This window comes from Pleurodeles waltl, chromosome 2_2 (genome assembly GCF_031143425.1).
Source record: "Pleurodeles waltl isolate 20211129_DDA chromosome 2_2, aPleWal1.hap1.20221129, whole genome shotgun sequence".
Classification (NCBI taxonomy): Eukaryota; Metazoa; Chordata; class Amphibia; order Caudata; family Salamandridae; genus Pleurodeles; species Pleurodeles waltl.
In genome coordinates this window covers 1,127,239,681-1,127,261,299 of record NC_090439.1, presented here as the reverse complement: position 1 = coordinate 1,127,261,299, position 21,619 = coordinate 1,127,239,681, and the positions used below count along the sequence as shown (strand labels likewise).

The following is a 21,619-nucleotide window of genomic DNA, read 5'->3' as shown; positions in this document are numbered from 1 at the left end:
TGGGGCTACAGCTGACTGCAGAGTGCCCGAATGTTATCCTTGCAGTAAAGTTCAAACTATTTTATGTCAACAAGTGACGTAAGCAGAGGAGAGAGACCCAGGATGGAAGCCTTGTGCTCTTATACCCTCCCTCTGCCCCAGCCATGCCTTGCAACTTCTGCAGGGAGGTTAAGAAAATGATAAGGACATTAAACTATGCAATTTACTTTGTTTAAAGTCGCCCATTTTCTGGTATTTTACAAAATATCAGCGAACACACCATTAGGCTACATCGCTTACCTGAGATTTGTTTCAGGTAAAAATACTATACAGGGGAACGGGGACTGTGCGAATGAATAGATTACAAGCAGCTGCTGTTCACATCACATGCAGTTCTTTCACTGTTTCAACCTGTAAGATGTTAGTGCATACAAAATGTGCCTAACGATGTATCTTAAGCTAAAAATATAGCACAACATGCTGTACTGCCACCTGTCACTCTGCCAGCCTCTGCGCATAATGAAGTATAATTTCATGTCATTTTGAGGCATTTCACTTCATTGTTCCGCAATCACTCAGCAATCTACGGAAGTCTCTCACTTTCTGGAAACAATGTTGAATGTGTTTAACAAGGATTAATCGATTGATTAAGGTTACTTCTAGGACTTAAAACTTTGCAAGAATTTTCTCGGTGTGGGTGAAACATTCTGTTCCCCCCATTACTCTTTAACACAGAGTACTGGCCAAATTGTGCCAATCGCCGCATAGCGTCATTTTCCTTCCACGCGGCTCCATACTATGGGAGGTGGTGAGCGAGATTTGGCATCCCCTAGTGCTATTTTATAACTCGAGGAAATCACCACCATTTGCAAGAAGTCCTGGCCAGAGGGCTGCTGTTCAAGTACATTTTCTGCCGCTCACGTAGATTTTCTAACGGAGCAGCAACAAAATCAACACGAATGGTGGAGTGCTGTTGCGCATTGCATGGTGCTGTTTGTGCTTATTTTCAGCGCTGCTCGCACTACCGGCACTAAGTAGCAGTGCAAGCGGCACATTTTCTGCCTGTTGGTGGAATTTCGTGGAATCTTGCAGAGTTTTTATGTGCAACTCCACGAGTTCCGCCCACCCCTAGAATTTTCAGTGCACCAAGCAAAAACACATTTTTTTCATTGGATCGTTGTCTGCTCACGTTTTTTTATCTTTTTTTTAAAGTCTCTAGTCTTGAAATTCGGTGCCCCCAGTGCTTTAAATGTGCCAGTAGGGAGTACCAGCACTTTTCTTTACTTCCAACTTGAGTATCAGAACCTTTTTTTTTTTGTGTTTTTATATAGCACGATCTCGACCCAAAGGTATTGGAGCACTTTATATAAGCACCAGTTACCTTACACAAGGACACATTCATGTTTGGTAGACACAGGAAGATTAAGTGATTTCCCCAGAATCACAGGATCTCCAGCCGATGCCGAGACTCGAACCTGGTTGCCCATCTCCAAAGTCAGCAGCTCTGGCCGTTACGCCACATCCTCTCCCTTCTCCATGCCCAGGGAGAGTACCGGTACTACCTGCAGCGTTTCATGATTTCCCAAAAAAATGGTAATCATGTGAGCATACACAGCATTTCTAATCTGCAGCACGTGCTCACATGATGGCCATTTCACACTGGCAGTGACCGCATGTGGGTCAGATTAACACAGTATTTCACACATCAAACATGGGCCAGAAGCCCGTTTCCTTCCAATCAGCATCATGACACCCTGGCTACGCCACTGACTGCAACCCGATTCCACACATTATCATTGGTCCGCTGTATAGTTTTATCAATAAAAATGCACATCTGTGCAACTTTAGTGGTCATGACAATGGAAAAATGTGCTGTGTCTAAATGACAGTGAGATACCACACCAGGCACCACCAGTTAGATACCCTACCATTCCCAGTAAATGTTTCCCACTACCCCACCCCTGACCCCACCCGCTAAGCCTGCCTAATCGTCCGCCGCCTTCGACATAGCTCAATTTGGTGAGTACCTGCACTTTTCTTTTCCCATTTAAAGCACTGGGCGCCACCTGCTGGTGTGATTTAGTGCCACTTGGCCCCGTGGAAGCGGCTGCACTATTGCAGTCATATAGCAGAGCCACTCGGTGAGGAACGTAAATGCGATGTTGGGAGCAGCGCAGCGCTTAATTTGTGCTTGTTGTTTCTGGTGCTGAGGACCGGCACTTACTTTTAAGGGCCGGGGCTTATTCTTCTGCCTCAAGCATTTGCTGTGAGCAAAAGACACATATGGGAAAGACGGAGGAAGGGAAAAACGAAAAAGCGTCACAAAGGGAGAGAGTAGAAAGCTGCAAGAGTGAGCTGAAGGGGCAGGGAGTGGTTTTACAAGGATTGCAGAGTCCCGAGATGCTTCAGGATTACGCTGCTTTAGGATTCCGTGTTCACACATTTAATTGCAGCAGCCGTGGGTTTAAGAGGAGGACTTTGGGCACTGGCACCTTTTTATTTACAAATTAAGCACTGGAGCAGCGATCTGCTAATTGGATGGTTTTGGCACTATAGAGATCATGAGGCGCCTCATTGAATAAAGGCTTGGTCAGACAGCAGGAGGCACTGTAGGGCTGCCCGCAGCAAGTCTGACGTCGCAGGATTAGACCTCACCGACCCCCCTGCGGTGCTGTCCTGAGTGTCCGCCCCTCCCGCCCTTCGCAGAGCCCTGGGTGCGAGCAGCGCTCCCTGTCCGTTACCGGAGCCTGGAGTGGCGAGACTGCTGCAGAGAGACCGAGAGAGCAGGGCAGTGCTTAATTTAAGCCAGTGGTTTCCAGTGCTCGGCACTAATACTTAATTGTAAACACCAGCTCTAGTGACAGTTCAGCACATGGCGGGGCTGTCCGTTTAATTTTGAGATGAACACAATAGGGTTTAATAAATCAATAAACATTAAAAAAGAACTTTACCTGCAGCTCACACCATTACATTAGCTATGGATGGCCTAGAATAGGTTGAGTTTACACTTGTAGGAGTGTGATGTTATTAGTTGTGTTTATAATCTCACTGGCAGAGTTTACAGGGGCACTGGGTGGGGGAGGCGGCAGAGGCCTCCCTAGAAGAGCCCCAGCACTTCATTTTTACAAATTGAGCACTGGAGCAGGGCGTAGTCTCGACGCAGGGGTAGTTACAGGTCTGTGAGTTCTAAGCTGCCCATCCTGGGGCATGCTGCTAAGAGCCGGGGACGTTGAGGCGAGCACCTTCAGAACACTGCATAGACTGAGCATCTCGTATTCCCTCGGGTAACCCCTGGCATCCCGCTGACACTGTGCGCGTTCCCGTGGGTCCCCTGGAGGGCGGAACCCTCACACCTCACGTGCCTGGGGCCCCAGAGCTATCTATCTCTGACTGCATTGTATGCTCTTATGTATGGTCACTGACATTATGTTAACTGAGGTCAGAGGTCATGGGATGCAGGTGTGCACAAGAGTGAGTTGTGAGGGTTTAGAACATAAACAGAGCTGTGTCTTGGTCAGTAAGATTTGGGGGGGGGGGTGGGGAGCGGGCTGTGAGCTTTAGATTTGCCAACAATCACGTTGGCATTTAATGATAAAATACATTATATGACAAGCAGGGCACACAAGAGGAGCTTAATAGGACCCGGAGGCCTCCATACGACCCCCACTCCCCACCAGAAATACACAAACCGACAACTTTTAAACGTTGGAAGTGGTTTATTCAAACATCAAACATCTCATAACTTTTCAAGCATATTATATATTTACATCTCTTTATCTACATGTCATGAGCATTTATGTGACCATAAATCAATTCTGACAGGATCCCTTCCTGTCCTGAACCACCATTGGACCACACAGGTGACCCATCTATCACCTGTATCCCTAGGAGGGGCGGTTACCCTGACTACACTGTACCTTGTCCTCATGCTTCGGGTTCCGCCCCCTCCTCCAAACACCAATCAGACTCGGGGTGTAACGGGGCGGCCAAGGGCTGGAGCCCCATGTTCCCCCCAGCGATCTGAGCTCCCTTACCTCTTGATCTGGTGTGTACATCCGTTGGTTGGCTCAGAACTTCAGGATCCTATCCCAGGTGTCCTCCCGGGGGCCCCACCTTGGGGACCCCCCCTGTTGCTTCTAGTCACATTTATATCTCAATTTCGCAATACGCATGCCTACTGCCTAACAAAAGGAGAGGGTGGGTGGGTCAAACGCGGGACCCCGCTCCCGTCCAGCCGCCGCGAAATAGTAAAGAAGGGCTTGCCTTCTTGGGGGGGCCATTAAATAGCCCCCCACCAGTTTGCGGTGGCCGGAACCAGTCAGGGCCCAACGCGGACCCAACGTTCCTTCCGGGGAAGACTTCCGCCCCCAGGCCTCGCGTGGCCTGGGGGCGGAAGTCCGCCCGGCCACCTGCGCACCACAGTTGCGCACCTGAGAGGAGTGCCGGGCCTCGTAGCCCCCGGCTCCTAACGGGCCGCGCCCCCCCCACTTTGGCGGGGGCGCTTTTCCCTAGGACCCGGAGGCCTCCATACGACCCCCACTCCCCACCAGAAATACACAAACCGACAACTTTTAAACATTGGAAGTGGTTTATTCAAACATCAAACATCTCATAACTTTTCAAGCATATTATATATTTACATCTCTTTATCTACATGTCATGAGCATTTATGTGACCATAAATCAATTCTGACAGGATCCCTTCCTGTCCTGAACCACCATTGGACCACACAGGTGACCCATCTATCACCTGTATCCCTAGGAGGGGCGGTTACCCTGACTACACTGTACCTTGTCCTCATGCTTCGGGTTCCGCCCCCTCCTCCAAACACCAATCAGACTCTGGGTGTAACGCGGCGGCCAGGGGCTGGAGCCCCATGTTCCCCCCCAGCGATCTGAGCTCCCTTACCCCTTGATCTGGTGTGTACATCCGTTGGTTGGCTCAGAACTTCAGGATCCTATCCCAGGTGTCCTCCCGGGGGCCCCACCTTGGGGACCCCCCCTGTTGCTTCTAGTCACATTTATATCTCAATTTCCGCCACGAGGGCGACCAGGGCCCGAAAGGTCCTTCGCCCTCCCCACCAGAAAACAAACTACGCGCAAAGGCCCACATGTCATGAATGAATTGATCGGTCCCTGTATCAGATAGGTGCACCTGGTCCTTGTGGAACATGTGTGAGCCCTTTATTAGTTTGTGGGGGATGTTCCATAGCCGCCCTGGGCCCGGGCAAAGTTTTGCCATCTCGGCGTTCAGCCGTCGTACCGAAACATTGATAGTCCTTGACCTGATCCCAGCACCCCATTTTCGACATGGCACCATGTGGGACCATGCAATCGCAGCATTTGGAAATTGCTTTGACAATTTAGTAATCTCTAAAAATACTGTTTCTCTTAGAGTCTTGCGGCCCAAACGCACCAAGTCGTTGCCTCCTAAGTGAATAATGACGAGATCCGGGGACTGAAGCCCCTCACATCCCTTCGCCATATTGACCAAATGCTGTAGCTGAGTGACGCCTGCACCGCCAATTCCACACCAGCGGAACGCCACACCTTGAACCATCGCCGGATTCGACCCACGGAGCTGTTGCACCCGGTACGCCGCCCGACGAACAAATGAATGCCCCAGAACCCAAACTACACGTTGAGACATTGTACTGAAATGAAAAGAAAAGAGAGTGAGGCGTTCATATACTAGCACAGTGCTACCTTTACACCAATTCAGGCCTAATGTACCGTCTGTAACACTCCGATGACCACCGGCCGATGCCTTTCACTGTGGTGGCCGACAAGCCAGCACCTGCCGCTAGTGTGGCTGCCCCTATTCTAAAAGAATGGGAGGAGTAACCTGATTGTTCCACGCCTAATGCCCTCAAGGCCAACTTGAAGATCATCAAGAATTGGTAACGCGATAAGCAATCCCCGTTAAGGTGTAAGAACAAAGCGGACGAGCCAGCCCGGGGGCGGACCTGGAGGTAATTATTCGTAAGCAGTACTGGGCATAATGGTGAACTGGGTGCGGCCCTGAGTGAGATACGTGCCCCCCTCTGAAGCTGGTCCGTTTTATGATTTGCGCAAGACTATCGAAAGGAACCCAGCGCCGGACGTAATGTCGCCCCACTGTAGCCCCCCCGCATGATCGCCCTTGGATGCGCCCACCAATTCACTGATTCGGAAGGCCCCGTAAAAGGCCACCGCAAAAGCTGCGGAGAATAAAGCAGCCTCAGCTGGGGACGAGCAGATGCCTGGAAGTGCGCCCAGTATGTTCCCAAGCAGGGGTGCGGTAATGGGGCGCCTAGTATCTGCTTGAACACGAGCCACCCTGGCCCAACCTGTTAAGGCCCTATTTATAATAAATGTATTCAAGGGTGCCTCGAGTTTTCTGATCTTTGCGAAGAAACGTATCGCTGCCAAATAAGCCTTTGCGCACGACACTGGGCGCCCTTGGGTTTTTAGATGCGTCAGGAAAGCACAAACCGCGAACTCAGTGAATGGTTCAGAGATCTGCTGTGACTGTAAGAACCGCCTGTAATTATAAAAATCATTCTCGTAAGCTTTCTTAGTACGTGGTGCTAGAGATGTTGCTACTAAATCGGGGAGGGCGGGCACCAATTCTCCACAGAGACTCTGGGAACTCCGACATCTTCTCCATCGCCTGGGGGTGATACCGCAGAAATTCCTGCATTAATGAGCGAGACAGAGCGTCAGCAGCGTTGTTATGAACCCCCGGCACATGTTTAGCTCTGAAAGTAATGTTGTGTTGCAAGCATGTTAAGATCAGGTGCTTCAATAGGCGTAGGACCAGCGGGCATGAAGCCCCTTGGCGGTTAATGACTTCTACTACTGCCATGTTGTCAGACCAAAAGATTACCACCCTGTTCTTCAATATCTCCGCCCAGATATTTACTGCTACCACGATAGGGAATAACTCCAAGAAGGCTATGTTCTTGGTCCAACCCTTGCTTACCCAATCCACGGGCCAGTCAGCTCTGCACCACAGGGGGCCCAATATTGCTCCAAAACCTACGCTACCAGCCGAATCAGTATACAAACCCAGTGTTGGGCTGGAGATTGCCTTTTTGGGCCAAATGACAGCACCATTGAAATTTTGCAGAAAAAACTCCCACAACCTTAGGTCTCACCTAACCTCCACAGATAGCCGAGTGTGGTGATGTTTTTCAACCAGCCCGGACATTGAACGAGCGATAGATCTAGAAAAGGGGCGGGCCATGGGGATGATTCTCAATGCGAAATTTAGTTGGCCTACCAGCACCTGAAGCTGGTGTAGGGTAACTCTCTCCTGAGACAACATTACATGAATGGATTCCTTGAAAGCCAGCAACTTCTCCTGAGGCAAGCGACACTCCCCGGCCACCGAATCAATTTCAATTCCCAGGAAAGTGATGCACGTAGTGGGACCGGCTGTCTTCTCGGGGGCCAAAGGAACCCCGAATTCCTCAAAGATTGCAATAAAGGCCTGGAGAGCCCACCCGCATTTGTCAGACCCCGGGGGACCCCAGATTAGGAAATCATCCAAATAATGAATGACATCGCGGTGACCAGTGCGAAGTGAGAAAGCCCACTGGAGAAAGGTGCTGAATTGTTCAAAATAACTACATGATATAATACAACCCATGGGCATGCATTTATCATAGAAGTATTCCCCAATGAACTGAAAACCCAAGAGATGATAATCGTCTGGATGGACTAGGAGAAGACGGAAAGCTGACTCAATGTCGGTCTTCGCTAACAGGGCCCCTTGGCCCAGTGCCCTTACCTTTTCCAATGCGTTGTCGACTGATGCATATCGGACAGAGCAAAGTTGGGGGTCAATGGCATCATTAACCGATGACCCCCGGGGGGCAGACAAATTGTGAATCAGCCTGAACTGCCCTGGTTCCCTCTTGGGCACCACTCCCAAAGGGGAGCACACAAAGCCGGATAAAGGTGGTCTTTCAAAGGGGCCCGCCAGCCTCCCCAGGGCTCGCTCCTTTGCCAGCTTCCTGGCCACCACGCAAGAGTTCTGTGACGCTGAGACTAAGTTTTTACAGTGATTTACTGGTGTAACATTTGAGGCGGGGATCCTGAATCCGTAGGAAAACCCATGAAAAAGTAACTTTGCGGAATCTAAGGCAGGGTAAGCCTGTAACCATGGGAGCAATGTGTTTCGTCTAATAGGAGAAGGCAGAGGGTGGTCAATTTGCTGGCTTACTTGAATCCCTGCCCCTCTCTTTAGACTTCTTGATACACTTAGATTCCGGGTGGGAGGGGTGCCCGCAGAAGGAACAGTTATGCCTGAACTTGCAAGACCCTGCGGGACGTGAACACCCGTTTCGGTTGAATGCCCAGCAAAAGCCCTTCCTCTCACTATGGGCCTGAGTCCGAAAGGGCTGCCTCCCAGAAACCTTGTTGTTAACGCATTCCAGCCACACATCAACCTCAGTTTGATCCCCACCGATGGATGGATCCTCCACCCTAGCCCAGCGGAAGTCCCTGTCGTATTCTAACCAAGCGTACCCACCATAAGTGTGCTGGGCCTTCAATATTTTATTTGCGTAGTATATCAAAGAGGAGGCCAACTCCAGTTTTTTCTCCAACAAGACTGACATGAATACATTAAAACCCAATAACCAATTAGTAATACTCTCTTCCACCTTGGGTTTCCTATCCCCAAAGAATGAAGACTTGGGTTCTTTATCTTTAGACTCGGCCTCCCTCCTTTTTGCCCTTATCAAGGAAAAGATATCCACAAATTCCCCTTTCCAGATCTTCTCCTTAACCTCTGCAGCAACGTGTGCTGTCAGCTTACCTGGTCTGGATAGCAACGCATCTGTTGTCCCTTCCTTTGTAGAGTTATCCTGAACCGGAACCTTGCTGGGCCCAGGCTGGACATTTTGAACTATGGGAGGGGAGGCGACAACAGCGCCCGGTGTCAGGATGACACTCGGGCTGAGAACAGATGCCTGTAGGTTCGTTGTATGTGCAGCCGATAGCGCATCCACTTGACGCTTTAGTTCATTTAGTGTGTTCTGCAAAGAATCATCCGCCACCCACAGCGTTGTAGGAGGGGGCAAGTTAACAGGTGGTGTACTAATACTGGCTAACAACCTGGATACTTCAAGCAATGTTTGCCTGGATGGGTCCTGTACCGGTGCAAGATGCTCAGGAGCCTTAGGAGCAGGGGGGGGGGTACAGGCAGTGCTGCAGGTACTGCTGCGGGCAAAGCTACCTCTGTTAAGGGGGCGGGAGGGGCCCCTGCCTGTGCTGCGGGTGCCAAAGAGGCCAAGGATTTCCGAATATCCGCCAAGACCCCTTCTAACCCTGGTACTGGTGCTATGCCCTGGGTCACGGGGGAAGGGGCAGCAACTGGGGGGGGAGGTTCTAGTAGGTCAATAACAACAGGTGTATTGGCTACAGCAGTAGTGGCAGCTATAGTGAGTGGCTGTGAGAGGGTGGGGCTGGAGCCTGCGTTCTACCCTTCCTTGTGCGCTTGACTGGGGGAAAAGCCGCGCTCGGAGCTACGTGTGACCACTTAGGGCGGCTGCTCGTATTCCCACCAGCACCACGAACGGGAGAACCCATGACCTTGCCTGCCTCCTCTCTCCCTAATTTCTCTAGGACCAATCTCAACAACTGTGATCATTCCGGATCCTTTCCCTTACTTTTAGAGGCACTCGCCTTCTTAGGGGCCATGATCAAATGTATGCAAGGATCCCTCCTAATCTGACAATGACAAGAAAATACCTTTTTATATATATATCTACACTTACATATACACACACGTATATTCCTCTTTTTTTTTTTTTGTTTTGTTATTGATGAACCTGCAACAAAATGAATACAAACACAGTTAACCAATGAATCAAGGACCACAATTATCCCAACTTGACCCAGCTAAGACCAGCCAGGCGATGAAGTGGGAATGCAGCGGCCACCCTCACTATTTGCTGAAAACCCTATGTCGCTTCAAGATAGACCCACACAGATAGGAGTTACCATTCAACAGGAGGATTGCAAACACAATTCTACAAGGCAGAACAGAGATGCCCGACCAACAAGACTACCAGCGTGCAAAATTGGACAATCAACAATGTGGCATTGGTAAACTGTTAGTGCTGTAAAAGCAGTGATTCAAAAATGTAAAAAACCCACAATTGGGAGAAAATACGCAACAAGGAAAAAACAACCTGCCTTTGACGCGCTGCCCGACCCCAGTAAGTATGCAGGCTCGACCGGAATCCCAGCAACCCAGTGCAAGAATGGACTCTTTTCCCCCACGTGGACACCCACTACAATGCCACCCTGTTGCAGGCGAGGAACTGGTCCCCCTTTAAAAATTGCGCCCCCTACGCGCTGCTCAGTTGTTTTTTAGGAAGGACCCAGGCACTGTTTAATACACCGCAGTGCCCTCCTTCCCCTGCCCAAGCGAGGCACTTCAAGGCCCAGGACCCACTATAGCGCCTATTACGCGCTGCCCTGCGCGCAAAAATTAGAAAAATTACCCCGGTTCCGGCGCGCTCGTTAGCCCTACGCGGCGAGGAATCCACTTACGTGACCGGGATGCGACGAAGATCCAAGCCCGAGGAACCAGGAAACAGCAGACACGGGACCGCCGAGGAACCAGGAAGAAATAGCTTGCTCCAGGTGAGACTCGAACAACAAACTGCAAACGCGGGACCCCGCTCCCGTCCAGCCGCCGCAAAATAGTAAAGAAGGGCTTGCCTTCTTGGGGGGGCCATTAAATAGCCCCCCACCAGTTCGTGGCGGCCGGAACCAGTCAGGGCCCAACGCGGACCCAACGTTCCTTCCGGGGAAGACTTCCGCCCGGCCACCTGCACACCACAGGTGCGCACCTGAGAGGAGCCGGGGGCTACGAGGCCCGGCACTCCTAACGGGCCGCGCCCCCCCACTTTGGCGGGGGCGCTTTTCCCGAGGCAGCGTAGAGAGAGACAAGTGTGGATTGGCAGGGGCACTAAATGAGAGAAACAATATTTTGGAAAATAACCAACATTTTTTAGGACTTTCAAAACAGAGAGAGTGTGTGACTTTTGTTGTATATGTGCGTAAAAATTATTGGTGAAATCTTCCAGACACCTCACCATACTCCACTGAAATCACCTGTACCCAACTATTTATCAGAAAATGCATTTATTAGGGGGGTGTGTAGCACCCTAAACACCCCCCGAAGCTGCGCCCCTGGGAATAAGCAAAAATGCAATATTTACAGTGGCACTTGGCCTGGGGTACTAGGGTCCCCATGCACCCCACCACAAAACAAGGCGATGGGGGCCCATTTCCTAGCTTGCATTAGGGCCCCTAGACCACTTTCTACGCTGCTGACCAGAAGTCAATACTTAAAAAAAAAAAAAAAAAAACATCCTTCCTGGCTGTGAGAGGCACCAGTGACCGCCAGTGAGAGCGCAGAGATGTATGTGGGGGGGTGGAAGAGCTCGACCATTGAACAATAATGGTTCAAGTGGGGTACGCTGCCCAGCGATTCTTAACGTAGGGTCCCTGGAACCCTGAGGGTCTGCAAAGCCTACGCAAGGGACTGTTTAGAAAATTAAATAATATTAGCAGTTTAATAAAGTGTGTGTGTGTGTATGTGTGTATGTATGTGAATATATATAAATATATATATAAGTCTAAAAAACAAGATTGACAAATTTAAAACGCTCCGTAAATGTTAAGGAGTTTTAAATTGGAGGCTACAAGTTCACATGTATCCTTATTCTGATTCGTGAGAGCGGCTCAGTCACAGCAAATATAAACGACAACAATTTGTGACCTCATTTGAAGTACTGGTATAGGTCGCTGACAAAAAGTGTGTGCATTGGGGGCGAAAAAGGTAAAGTGATATGCTAAACGCATGTTAATTTCTCTTTCAGAGGTAAAACTTACAAAAACTCCAACCTTCCCATTAAAACGAAAATATCTATTTTTGCATGTTTATTTTTTTGGTTGGTGAATTTCAAAAAAGGTTTCATTATTTGTGAAGTGGGTTGAATAATACTTGTTTCTGTATTTTCCTTTAAAGTTGAGGTTCGAGGCTGAGGCAGGTGCCCCCGGTTCCCAGTAGTAAATCTGTGGGGTCCACAAGTCAAGAGGCGAAGAACCATTGTTAGCCAGACTGAGGCGCTGCAGCCCTTTGTGTGCTCCCCTCCACTCCGCTTACCCCCCCCACTCATACTCCCTCTCCTCTTGCCTTCCAGCCCTCCACTCCTCTACCCTCTGTTCCTCCCCCCGCCTCCCCCCTCCGCCACTTCCCTCACCCGGCAGGGCCCCCTGCGGCCTCGTGCGCATGAAGGGGCCCTTGTCCGCCCCACCAGCCCTCCACTCCCCCTACCCTCCTACATTCTTCTCCTGCCGCTCCACCAGCCCTCCACTCCCCCTACCCTCCTGCCTTCCTCTCCTGCCGCTCCACCACCCCTCCACTCCCCCTACCCTCCTACCTTCTTCTCCTGCCGCTCCACCAGCCCTCCACTCCCCCTACCCCCTGCCTTCCTCTCCTGCCGCTCCACCACCCCTCCACTCCCCCTACCCTCCTACCTTCTTCTCCTGCCGCTCCACCAGCCCTCCACTCCCCCTACCCCCTGCCTTCCTCTCCTGCCGCTCCACCACCCCTCCACTCCCCCTACCCTCCTACCTTCCTCTGCTGCCGCTCCACCAGCCCTCCACTCCCCCTACCCTCCTACCTTCCTCTGCTGCCGCTCCACCAGCCCTCCACTCCCCCTACCCTCCTGCCTTCTTCTCCTGCCGCTCCACCAGCCCTCCACTCCCCCTACCCTCCTGCCTTCTTCTCCTGCCGCTCCACCAGCCCTCCACTCCCCCTACCCCCTGCCTTCCTCTCCTGCCGCTCCACCAGCCCTCCACTCCCCCTACCCTCCTGCCTTCTTCTCCTGCCGCTCCACCAGCCCTCCACTCCCCCTACCCCCCTGCCTTCCTCTCCTGCCGCTCCACCAGCCCTCCACTCCCCCTACCCCCCTGCCCTCCTGCCTTCTTCTCCTCCTACCCTCCTGCATTCCTCTCCTACCGCCCCACCAGCCCTCCACTCCCCCTACCCTCTGTTCCTACCCCCGCTCCCCTCCGCCACTTCCCTCCCCCGGCAGGGCCCCCGTGCGTCCTCGTGCGCATGAAGGTGCCCTTGTTCCGCCCCGGGGAGGGCTCCGTGCTGGACATTTGTTTCCTCAGCTGGCCGGTGTCTGTCTGTCCGTCCCGCCTGACCCCTCTTCTGCACAAAGCGGCCCTTCCAGGGCCCGCGGGGGCACCTGGCAGCAATCAGTGGGTGGGGTTGAGAGCCCCCCAGATTCCTTTACTGGGAGTGCACCAGATGAGGGGGGGGGGGCTGCGCGCGGCGTCCTGCACACGTGTGACAGAGTTCGACAGCGAGAAGAGGGAAATTATTTCCAGATGTGTGGCACCTTTTATTGTGATTATAGCCTCAAAGGATGTATAATTATTCTCGACCCCCCTCCACGTATGCCTCTGCTTTTGAAGATGTATTCAAACGCGTCTTTCTGGTCCTCTTAAGCGCTTTGTCGTCTCCTGTTAGTAAGGCGGTGCTATAGAGAGCAAACCTGAAAGGAACATAAACTCTGCCCTTGTGAAATGTGGCTTTAGTTCAAGTAAAACATGGGATCAGTTTCGGGAGCACAGAGGGTTCGGGCCAAACTGGGTGACTTTCAATAATCAGACAGACGGTGCCCGGTCTCCTAGATCAGAGTCGTTTGGTCGTGTGGTGGTGGGGGCATTGGGTGGCACCCTTTTGTTGAATTCACTGGTGTGCCAGGCTGTGACCATCACATATATGTCCTGTAACTGGCAGATGCCACTTCCTGGCCACCGCTCCCTCTTTAACAGTAGGCAGGGACACTGGAACTATGCGATTGTGCGGCCATGTCGATTTCTGCATAATAATAGATTTGCCGCATTTGCCACATAATCCATCATCTGCTGCACAATCTGTAGATTTTATTTAAAAAAATGTTTCTAGTTTAAACGGTTAAATAGTAAAAATGCAGCGACACCTGCTGCCGCACATTGGAAGGACCTTTCTGTTGCTTGTCGTTGTATGTGGGTGTTAAACTGCTACTAAGGAGGTGCAAGCAGTGTCCATAGAGTTTACCAAGTATTAAAATGACTAAATAATGATGTAATACTATCACAAAGTGTGCCGCATTATGCCCCATAATTTGCCTTTTCTTGCCGCATAATTTACTCACCCCGGCCCCATAATTTGGCTCTCTCCTGCCGCATAGCTCCAGTGGCCCTGACAATAGGTAAGTTGTCACGGTTGACTTTGCAGCCATGGCAGTGGATTGTACCTCTCAGAGGACCCACCCCGGAGGTTCCCGTGCACTCCCTAACCTTGAGCCCTGTGAGAACTTTCTCAGGCGCCCCAGGGCAGCTAGGAGTTACTGGGCACAGATAACTATCTGAGCCTTTCACCACCCGCGTCCTGGGGCTTTACCCTACAAATGAGCCAAGTAGACCTCTTTAGCCCTTGACTCTCAGGTTAGTGAAGTTGAGCAGTCCGAGGCTTACTATGGGAGGCGGCCTAGGATCAAAGACTTAAAATTCAATGAGACATTTAATATCACTTAGTAAGTCAGAGCCCCGCCTCTGCAATGACTTAGAAAGACAAAGGGCCTGATTTCAAGTTTGGCAGATGGGATACTGTGTCACAACTGGATATCCTGTCCGCTGTTACTTAACGTGGTGTGCTTAGCACATCAAAAAGGATGACGAAGGGGGCAGCAGTTTCCCCTACACTGTACTACTGAGGGGACCCTCTTTATCTTCAAGGCTGGTCCGTTTCGAAGGGCCCCAGAAGTGCTGGAAAGAAGTCTCGCAATTCACAATGCCCGCACCAACCCTTCATCTTAGGTTCCACTATAGGGCAGAAACTCAAACAGCCAGGTGCGGTCTAATACACGCAAACCTACAAACACCCACCACTAGCAACACCACCACCACCATCATCCTCCACCTCGGCCAGTCCTCAACAAGCCAGTGAGCTTCTAGTAGTTATCCTCGGTCAAGGATGTGTACTTGATGCGTTCCTCCAGACTACAGAGCCCTAGCAGTGGATTGCATTCTGTGTCACAAGGATCCCTCAGGGTGCACCCACATGATTGTCATGGCGGCTAAAACCTACAAAAGTTACTATAGGGAACTTGAGGTAGGGGCACATGCTCTCCAGAGCCATGCAGAGGACCTTTTCCATCCCACCAAGCACCCCTGTCATAAGCTCTACAGCTGCACTCGTGTCAGGGTGATCTGTCAAGCGGGGGCTGAGAAATAAGGGGCTCAAAAATGGTTCATTTACCATGTTAATTCCCATAGGACTCCTTAGAGATGACTGCAGGCCAAACCACTGGACGGATTTAGACCAAATTTGGCAGAAAGCTAGATGTCGGTACACAGATGACTCGTTCGCTTATTTGGTGTGAATCTGTAGAGTAGCTTTTGAGATATTAAAGGGAAAATACATTTGTATATCTCTGGCCATTAATATTTTGCAAATAATTGGCGAAATTAGGGATTTTTCATGAATACGTGTGTGAAAAGAAGCATTCCAATTGGCTGACTGCAACCTGACTACAAAGTTGCAGCCCCATTTTATTTTACCAGACACGGTCCCCTGAGGTGAAATTCCAAACTGAAAGTGCATAAGGGGTCAGGGTGAAGGTACCCTGCCCCAGTTGTGTGATATATGTGTGTTTTAGGTGCAAATTACGGGTTTAAAATAATTTTGTATCACCATGTGCAATATTTGTGAAAATTGCCAAAGTTTCACAAATTGTTTGCGAGTATGGAATAATTTGAAAGAAAAACCAAACTCATTTGTACACTTATTCATCACACATACATGAACTGAGAGACTCATGTGTCCACTCACAACCCACACAGACACTCATGCACCCCCTCACACCCACTCAGACTCACACACCTACTTTCAGACCCACTCAAACTTTCACGCATCCACTCACAGATCCACTGGCAGGGACAGGCCCTGTGGCCAACCTTCACTGCTCACAGCCAAAGGACGTGCATGGTGTGGGGTTGGGTGGTTATAAGGGTTTGGCTGCAAGACCTGGCTGCAGGCCAGGCCTGTCTACCAACACCTGCCGTGCATGGCCACAGCGGGGGTTGGAATAATGTATGGTAATTAAAATTACCTTACGTTAAAAACCATTGAAATTCACTGAAAAACCACAAAGGTTACATGGACATTATAGTTCGGTTCTGAATTTATTTATTATATTTCTGGCTATATATTTATATATGTCCAGTTGAAGGCGTTTGCCGAAACGCGTTGACATTTGGCCGGACAGCGTGTGCTTGTTGTTTTTTGGCATTATTTTGATTATTATTACATTTTTGGATTGATTTTTCTTTTTTTGTAAATTTCATATATTGTGATTTGCCTTTATGAATTTTTCTTTAATAAAAAGAGTCGACGATTTTTACAAAAACTAATTTTGAATTGTTTCGCTATCTACTTTTCACGATCTCCGGGATATTGTGCAGCCATTTGGTGTTGAAAAACATTGCACTGCTTTTTTGAAGAAGGGAAAAAAAAAAAAAAAAAATATATATATATATATATATATATATATATATATATATATATATATATATCCCAGTGGCGGTCTTTATAGTTAGGACCATGTTTCCAACGGAAAATCGTTTTTTGACTTGCTTATAATCTTTGGCACCATTTGAAGAATCTTTACAAAATTTTACCAAAAAGTGCCCCAGTGATTCTTCTTGCGGATGGAAAGTTTTGGGGTGATCCGCCAAGTGATTGACCACTACTCCCCAGGGCACTTGTAAAAATGATGTGGGGGGGGGGGGCTGCGTGGTTCTCCCACAGCCATAGGGACTGCCACCTCCCCGGGGCTCTTTTCAAGTTCAGTGCAGGGGAGCCATGCAGCCTCCCCGCAGCCCTGGGGGCCGCCACCTCCCAGGAGCATTTCTTAAATTGTATGCGGGGATGGAGGGCGCCCCTGCTTCAGCCCCAGGGACCACTACCTTCCCGGGGCATTGATCCGAATGTGTGCGGGGAGCTACGTGATCCCCCCCCAACCCCCCCACTGCCATGGGGACTGCCACCTCCCTGGGGCTCTTTTTAGATACACTGTGGGGCAGTGCATGGCCCCACCGCAGCCCTGGGAAAAGTTATTTCAAGTAACCATAACTCGCACCTTAGGGTGACTGTAACTTGCGCCCCAGCCATGCACAGCTTTTTCTTCAAAAATTTGGCAGCCAATGTTTCATTTATATTTTTTATGACATTCTAGAAGTTGTCATGAGGGCTGTAATATATGTGGTAATTAGTGCCTGGTGAGAGAGCGAGATATAGTTACCTTAGGCTGCGAGTTATAGTTACTTGAAATAACTCTAACTGTAACTGCCGAATTTCTATGATTTTTTGTGAGCAAATTCAGAACCTAACTATAATGCCCCTGAAACCCTTGTTTTTTATGTGGGTATATATGCTCTCTTATGGAATGTTTTGCACCAATACAGCAAGCACGGGCCAAGGAAAAAGGAGGGGGGGAATACATTTTCCATGGTAATTTCTATAGAAATCTTAGATCTCTGATACAGAAATAAACCACTGAAAGTTCCAACTTACCTCAGAAAGGGTGGTTTTGTGTTAATCTGTTCACCTGTTCTCCAGAAATTAGTGCTGAATGAGGAGCTCAGTTTGGGGTTGAAGTGGCTGAAAAGTTAGGTGTATCTGGACAGTTGGTGCAGCAGAAGTCCAGCAGTACTGAAAATAAAAAAATAAAAAATCTGGGCCTTCTGACTAGCAAGCAGAGCTTTTTTTTCCTGTCTGCCATTTTGGTACAGTTCCCGGTCCGGAGTACTGAGTGAGCTCATTAGCTAACCTCAACTGAGAAGAAAAGCTTGACAGGCCTATGGCTTTGTCAGTGCTTCTTCCTTAGTCCTGCCACACCTCAGACTCTCCTGGGCCCTGGAGATAAAGTATCTTCTCTCTTACACTCAGTCACTCACTCAGGAGGTATGCCAGAAGAAGGATCTTTGAAGTTATCTGAAAAAGTTTTTCCACCACTAGGTAGCAAGGGGGGTCATCTTTTCAGTTTAACTAAAAGTACTTTTCAAGGATGTGCAATAAAACGTGCGTGGGTTAGGTGGCCCTTTCCTTGTGCTTATTAAATTATAAACTCCTTTAATTCTGCAAAGGCTGATTATAACCCCCATGCGCCCATTCCCGCTCAGTGGTTTCTAGGCACTCTGAGGGAGCTGTAACACCAGCCGTCTCACACACTGCATTGCAGTTCATCCAGTTTAGGTTGTGAATCTGCTGTTTGCTGCTGTCGGTATGTCTGTGGTTAGCCTGCCTACTACTCTCACCGCCAAGAGCTTAGAGTTTCTATAACAAGTGTAAACAGTTTCAGTGGCCATCATCCTAGTGCTGGGTGAGCTTTTGTCACCTGTTGTCGTTTACAGTCTACTCCTCCTAACATGTCCTTGTTTTTCTCCTCACAGGGTGTGAAGAAGCCCTTTACAGAGGTGATCCGAGCCAACATCGGCGATGCACAGGCCATGGGACAGAAACCCATCACTTTCCTGCGGCAGGTGAGCCCCGAGGCACTTTACGTTGTAGGCGCTGCTATTAGAAAGGAACCTGGCAATATTCCTCCGCCTGCTCAGTCCGTTGGGAGGAACCTGTGTTTCCGTATTTTAGGAACAGGTTCAGATTTTTGGAGCTATCACCTCTATTATAAAGTAGGCATGATATTTGAGAGTGCAAAAATAAAACAGTCTCCTCAAACCATCCTGTGCTACATACCATGTATCACCTGTCTCCCTGGGCGTTGCTTGAGACCTCCACATCGTGAAGTATTCTAAATGCATTCTCAGCAGAAGACATCCTGCTACATTCTGCACTATCATGAGATACAGCAAGAGCCCATTTGGCCCACAAATGGAATAATTCTATAATGTAGAAGTTCAGCCGCATAGGTCGAACTAGAGTTCTGTGGAAATGCTATGAAACAAGCAAGGATCTGGAACCATAAGCTTGATGCCGTCACAGCGAACTTTGCCCCTATGTATGGCATTAACATTGCTTAAAGGGGCCATCCACTGTAGAGAAAGATATAACTCTCTTTACCGAGTCATGCATCCCTACCAATCACAAACAATAAGCATTAAGGAATGTTTGTTTGTTTGATGTCTGCTTGGGTTTTGAGACCTATAGTTAAATCATGTACGCTGCTCTCTCCTGCTTGGAGGAACAAAGAAGAGGTCGGCTCTCTCCCACAGCCACACTGCCTAGAGGGTGCCCGCCTTAGACTGGTGCCACTACAAAGCACATAGAGCCCTATTCTCAATAAATATAGTTATTAAGTAGTAGTTCCTGCACCTAGTGCTTCCTTGCGTGTAAACAGTCTACCAATTTAAGCTCCGTAAGTCAATCAATCAATCATTCATTTGTAAAGTGCAACACTATCACCCCTATGGGTATCTGGGCACTGAGGTTGCTGCGTCTGCATCAAAAGTCAGGTCCTGAGTTGCGTTTGAAGTCTCCCAGGGAGGGTGCTGTTTGAAGGTGGAGAGGAAGGTCATTAAAGGCTTTGGCAACGATGTAAAAGAAGGCACGGCTCCTGCTGTGGGTGCGATGGATGCGGGGTACTGAGACTCAGAGTGAAGAGGAGTGCGGGTGTCTCAAGGGAAGATGGAAGTTCAGCCGGTGGTTGATGTAGGATGGTCCGTTTGTGGAGGGCTTTGCAGGCATGTGTGAGCATCTTGAACTGGCATCTTTTCTGGACAGGGAGCCAGTGGAGTTTCCTGAGGTCAGGAGTGATGTGGGTACACTTGGGGAGGTCCAGGATGAGTCTGGCTGCCATGTTCTGTATTGTCTGGAGTCTTCTTAGGAGCTGGGAGGGAATACCGGAGTAGAGCGTTGCCGTAGTCGAGGTGGATGGTGATGAGGGCTTGTGCGACGGTCTTTCTGGTGTTTACTAGGATCCATCTGAAGATCTGGCGGAGCATGCGGTGGGTGTGGAAACAGGAGGAGGCGACTGCCTTAACTTGTTGTTTTATGGTCAGTTGATTGTCCAAGATTATGCAGAGGTCGCGAGCGTGGTCAGTCGGTGTGGGAATGGGTCCGAGTTCTTCCAGCCACCAGCTGTGGTCCCAAGTGGCGGTGTTCTTTCAAAAGATCAGTATCTTGGTTTTGTCGGAGTTCAATTTGAGGCAGCTGTCTCATCCATTCGGCTAAATCGGTCAGGGAATCGTGGAAGTTGATTTTGGTGTTAGAGAGGTCTTTGGTGAGTAAGAAGATGAGCTGGGTGTCGTTGGCGTGGGAGATGAAGTTGAGTCCATGGGCTCCGATGATGTCCATGAGAGGGTCATGTAGATGTTGAATAGTGTGGGGGTGAGTGATGATCTTTGGGGCACACCGCATATGATATTCTTGGGAGCTGAAGAGAACAGAGGTAAGCATATACTCTGAGAGGAATGAGTTGATCCAATTGAGGGCGTGTTGTTGAATTCCGATGTTGTGGAGTCTGTCAATGTGGATATGGTGGGTAACGGAGTTGAAAGCTGCAGAAAGGTCAAGAAGAATCAGAGCCACTGTGTCTCCTTGGTCGAGAAGGGTTCATCTGTTGCAGCGATGATTGCATTCTTGGGGTCGGTGGGTGTCCCGGAATGGAGGCAGGACATGTTGGTAGCGGTGGTCTGAATGTCGAGTGAGGACCAGGGTGGTTATGGCTGGGGTTTGGTTGATGAATGAGGTTGTTGGGTCTGACCGAAGTGGTTCGAGGGTTAAAGTTGTTGTAGATATTGGCAATCTTGCTTTGGAAGTAGTCAGATGAATCAATCAATCAATCATTTATAGAGTGCACTAGTCACCCCTTAGGGTCTCAAGGCGCGGGGGGGAAGCTACTGGTCGTAGAGCCATGTCTTGAGGTGTTTCCTGAAAGTCAAGAGGTCTTGGGTCTGGCGAAGGTGGAGTGGTAGGGAGTTCCAGGTCCTGGCAGCTAGGTGAGAGAAGGATCTTCCTCCGGCGGTGGTGCGGCGGATGCGGGGGATGGAGGCGAGGGCGAGGCTGGCGGAGTGAAGATTGCAGCTGAGGGTGTGGAAGGTGAGTCTGTCGTTGAGGTAGGCAGGGCCTGTGTCGTGGAGGGCCTTGTGTGCGTGGATGAGGATAGAGAGTCGCAGAGTTGTTGGGAGGGGTCTTTTCTGTGGCAGTCGGGTTGGAGAATTACACCGGCCAGACACACTTGCACACTTAGTGCTTTCTCTCCGCCTCCCACCTCCTGTGGCCCAGCCCTGCCCCTCCCCTCTACTGCTTACTGAGCCAGCAGATGAAAAATGAAACGATAATGGAACTATCGTTACATTTTTCATCTCCTGGCTCTTGGCCAGGGCGGCGATGCTCCTTCGCCATGGCGATGGAGCCGCCCCTGAACAACCGTTGTAGCAATACCTTATTATAGCCCTGAAGCAATATCTCCCGTGCACACAAAGACGAAGTTAAAAACATATGCAAGCCACAACTAACTGTGTGGACCAGTCTGACTATAGCAGAAATGGGGTTGTGTCTTGGCAAGCCCATGAGGACTGTACAAACTGTATTTTGTAGAACTTCTAGGACATCT

At 49.8% G+C, this 21,619-nt stretch overlaps 1 protein-coding gene across 2 annotated transcripts in view; it reads left to right on the top strand.

Annotated features, from left to right (window-relative positions):
* The window catches only part of LOC138282929 (alanine aminotransferase 2), a 305,965-nt gene that overhangs the window by 226,225 nt on the left and 58,121 nt on the right, over positions 1 to 21,619 (top strand). For both annotated transcript variants that reach the window (XM_069220988.1, XM_069220987.1), the window contains exon 3: positions 18,498 to 18,587. In XM_069220988.1, the coding sequence (XP_069077089.1) occupies positions 18,498 to 18,587 (90 nt within the window). The remainder of the gene's footprint in view (positions 1 to 18,497; positions 18,588 to 21,619) is intronic.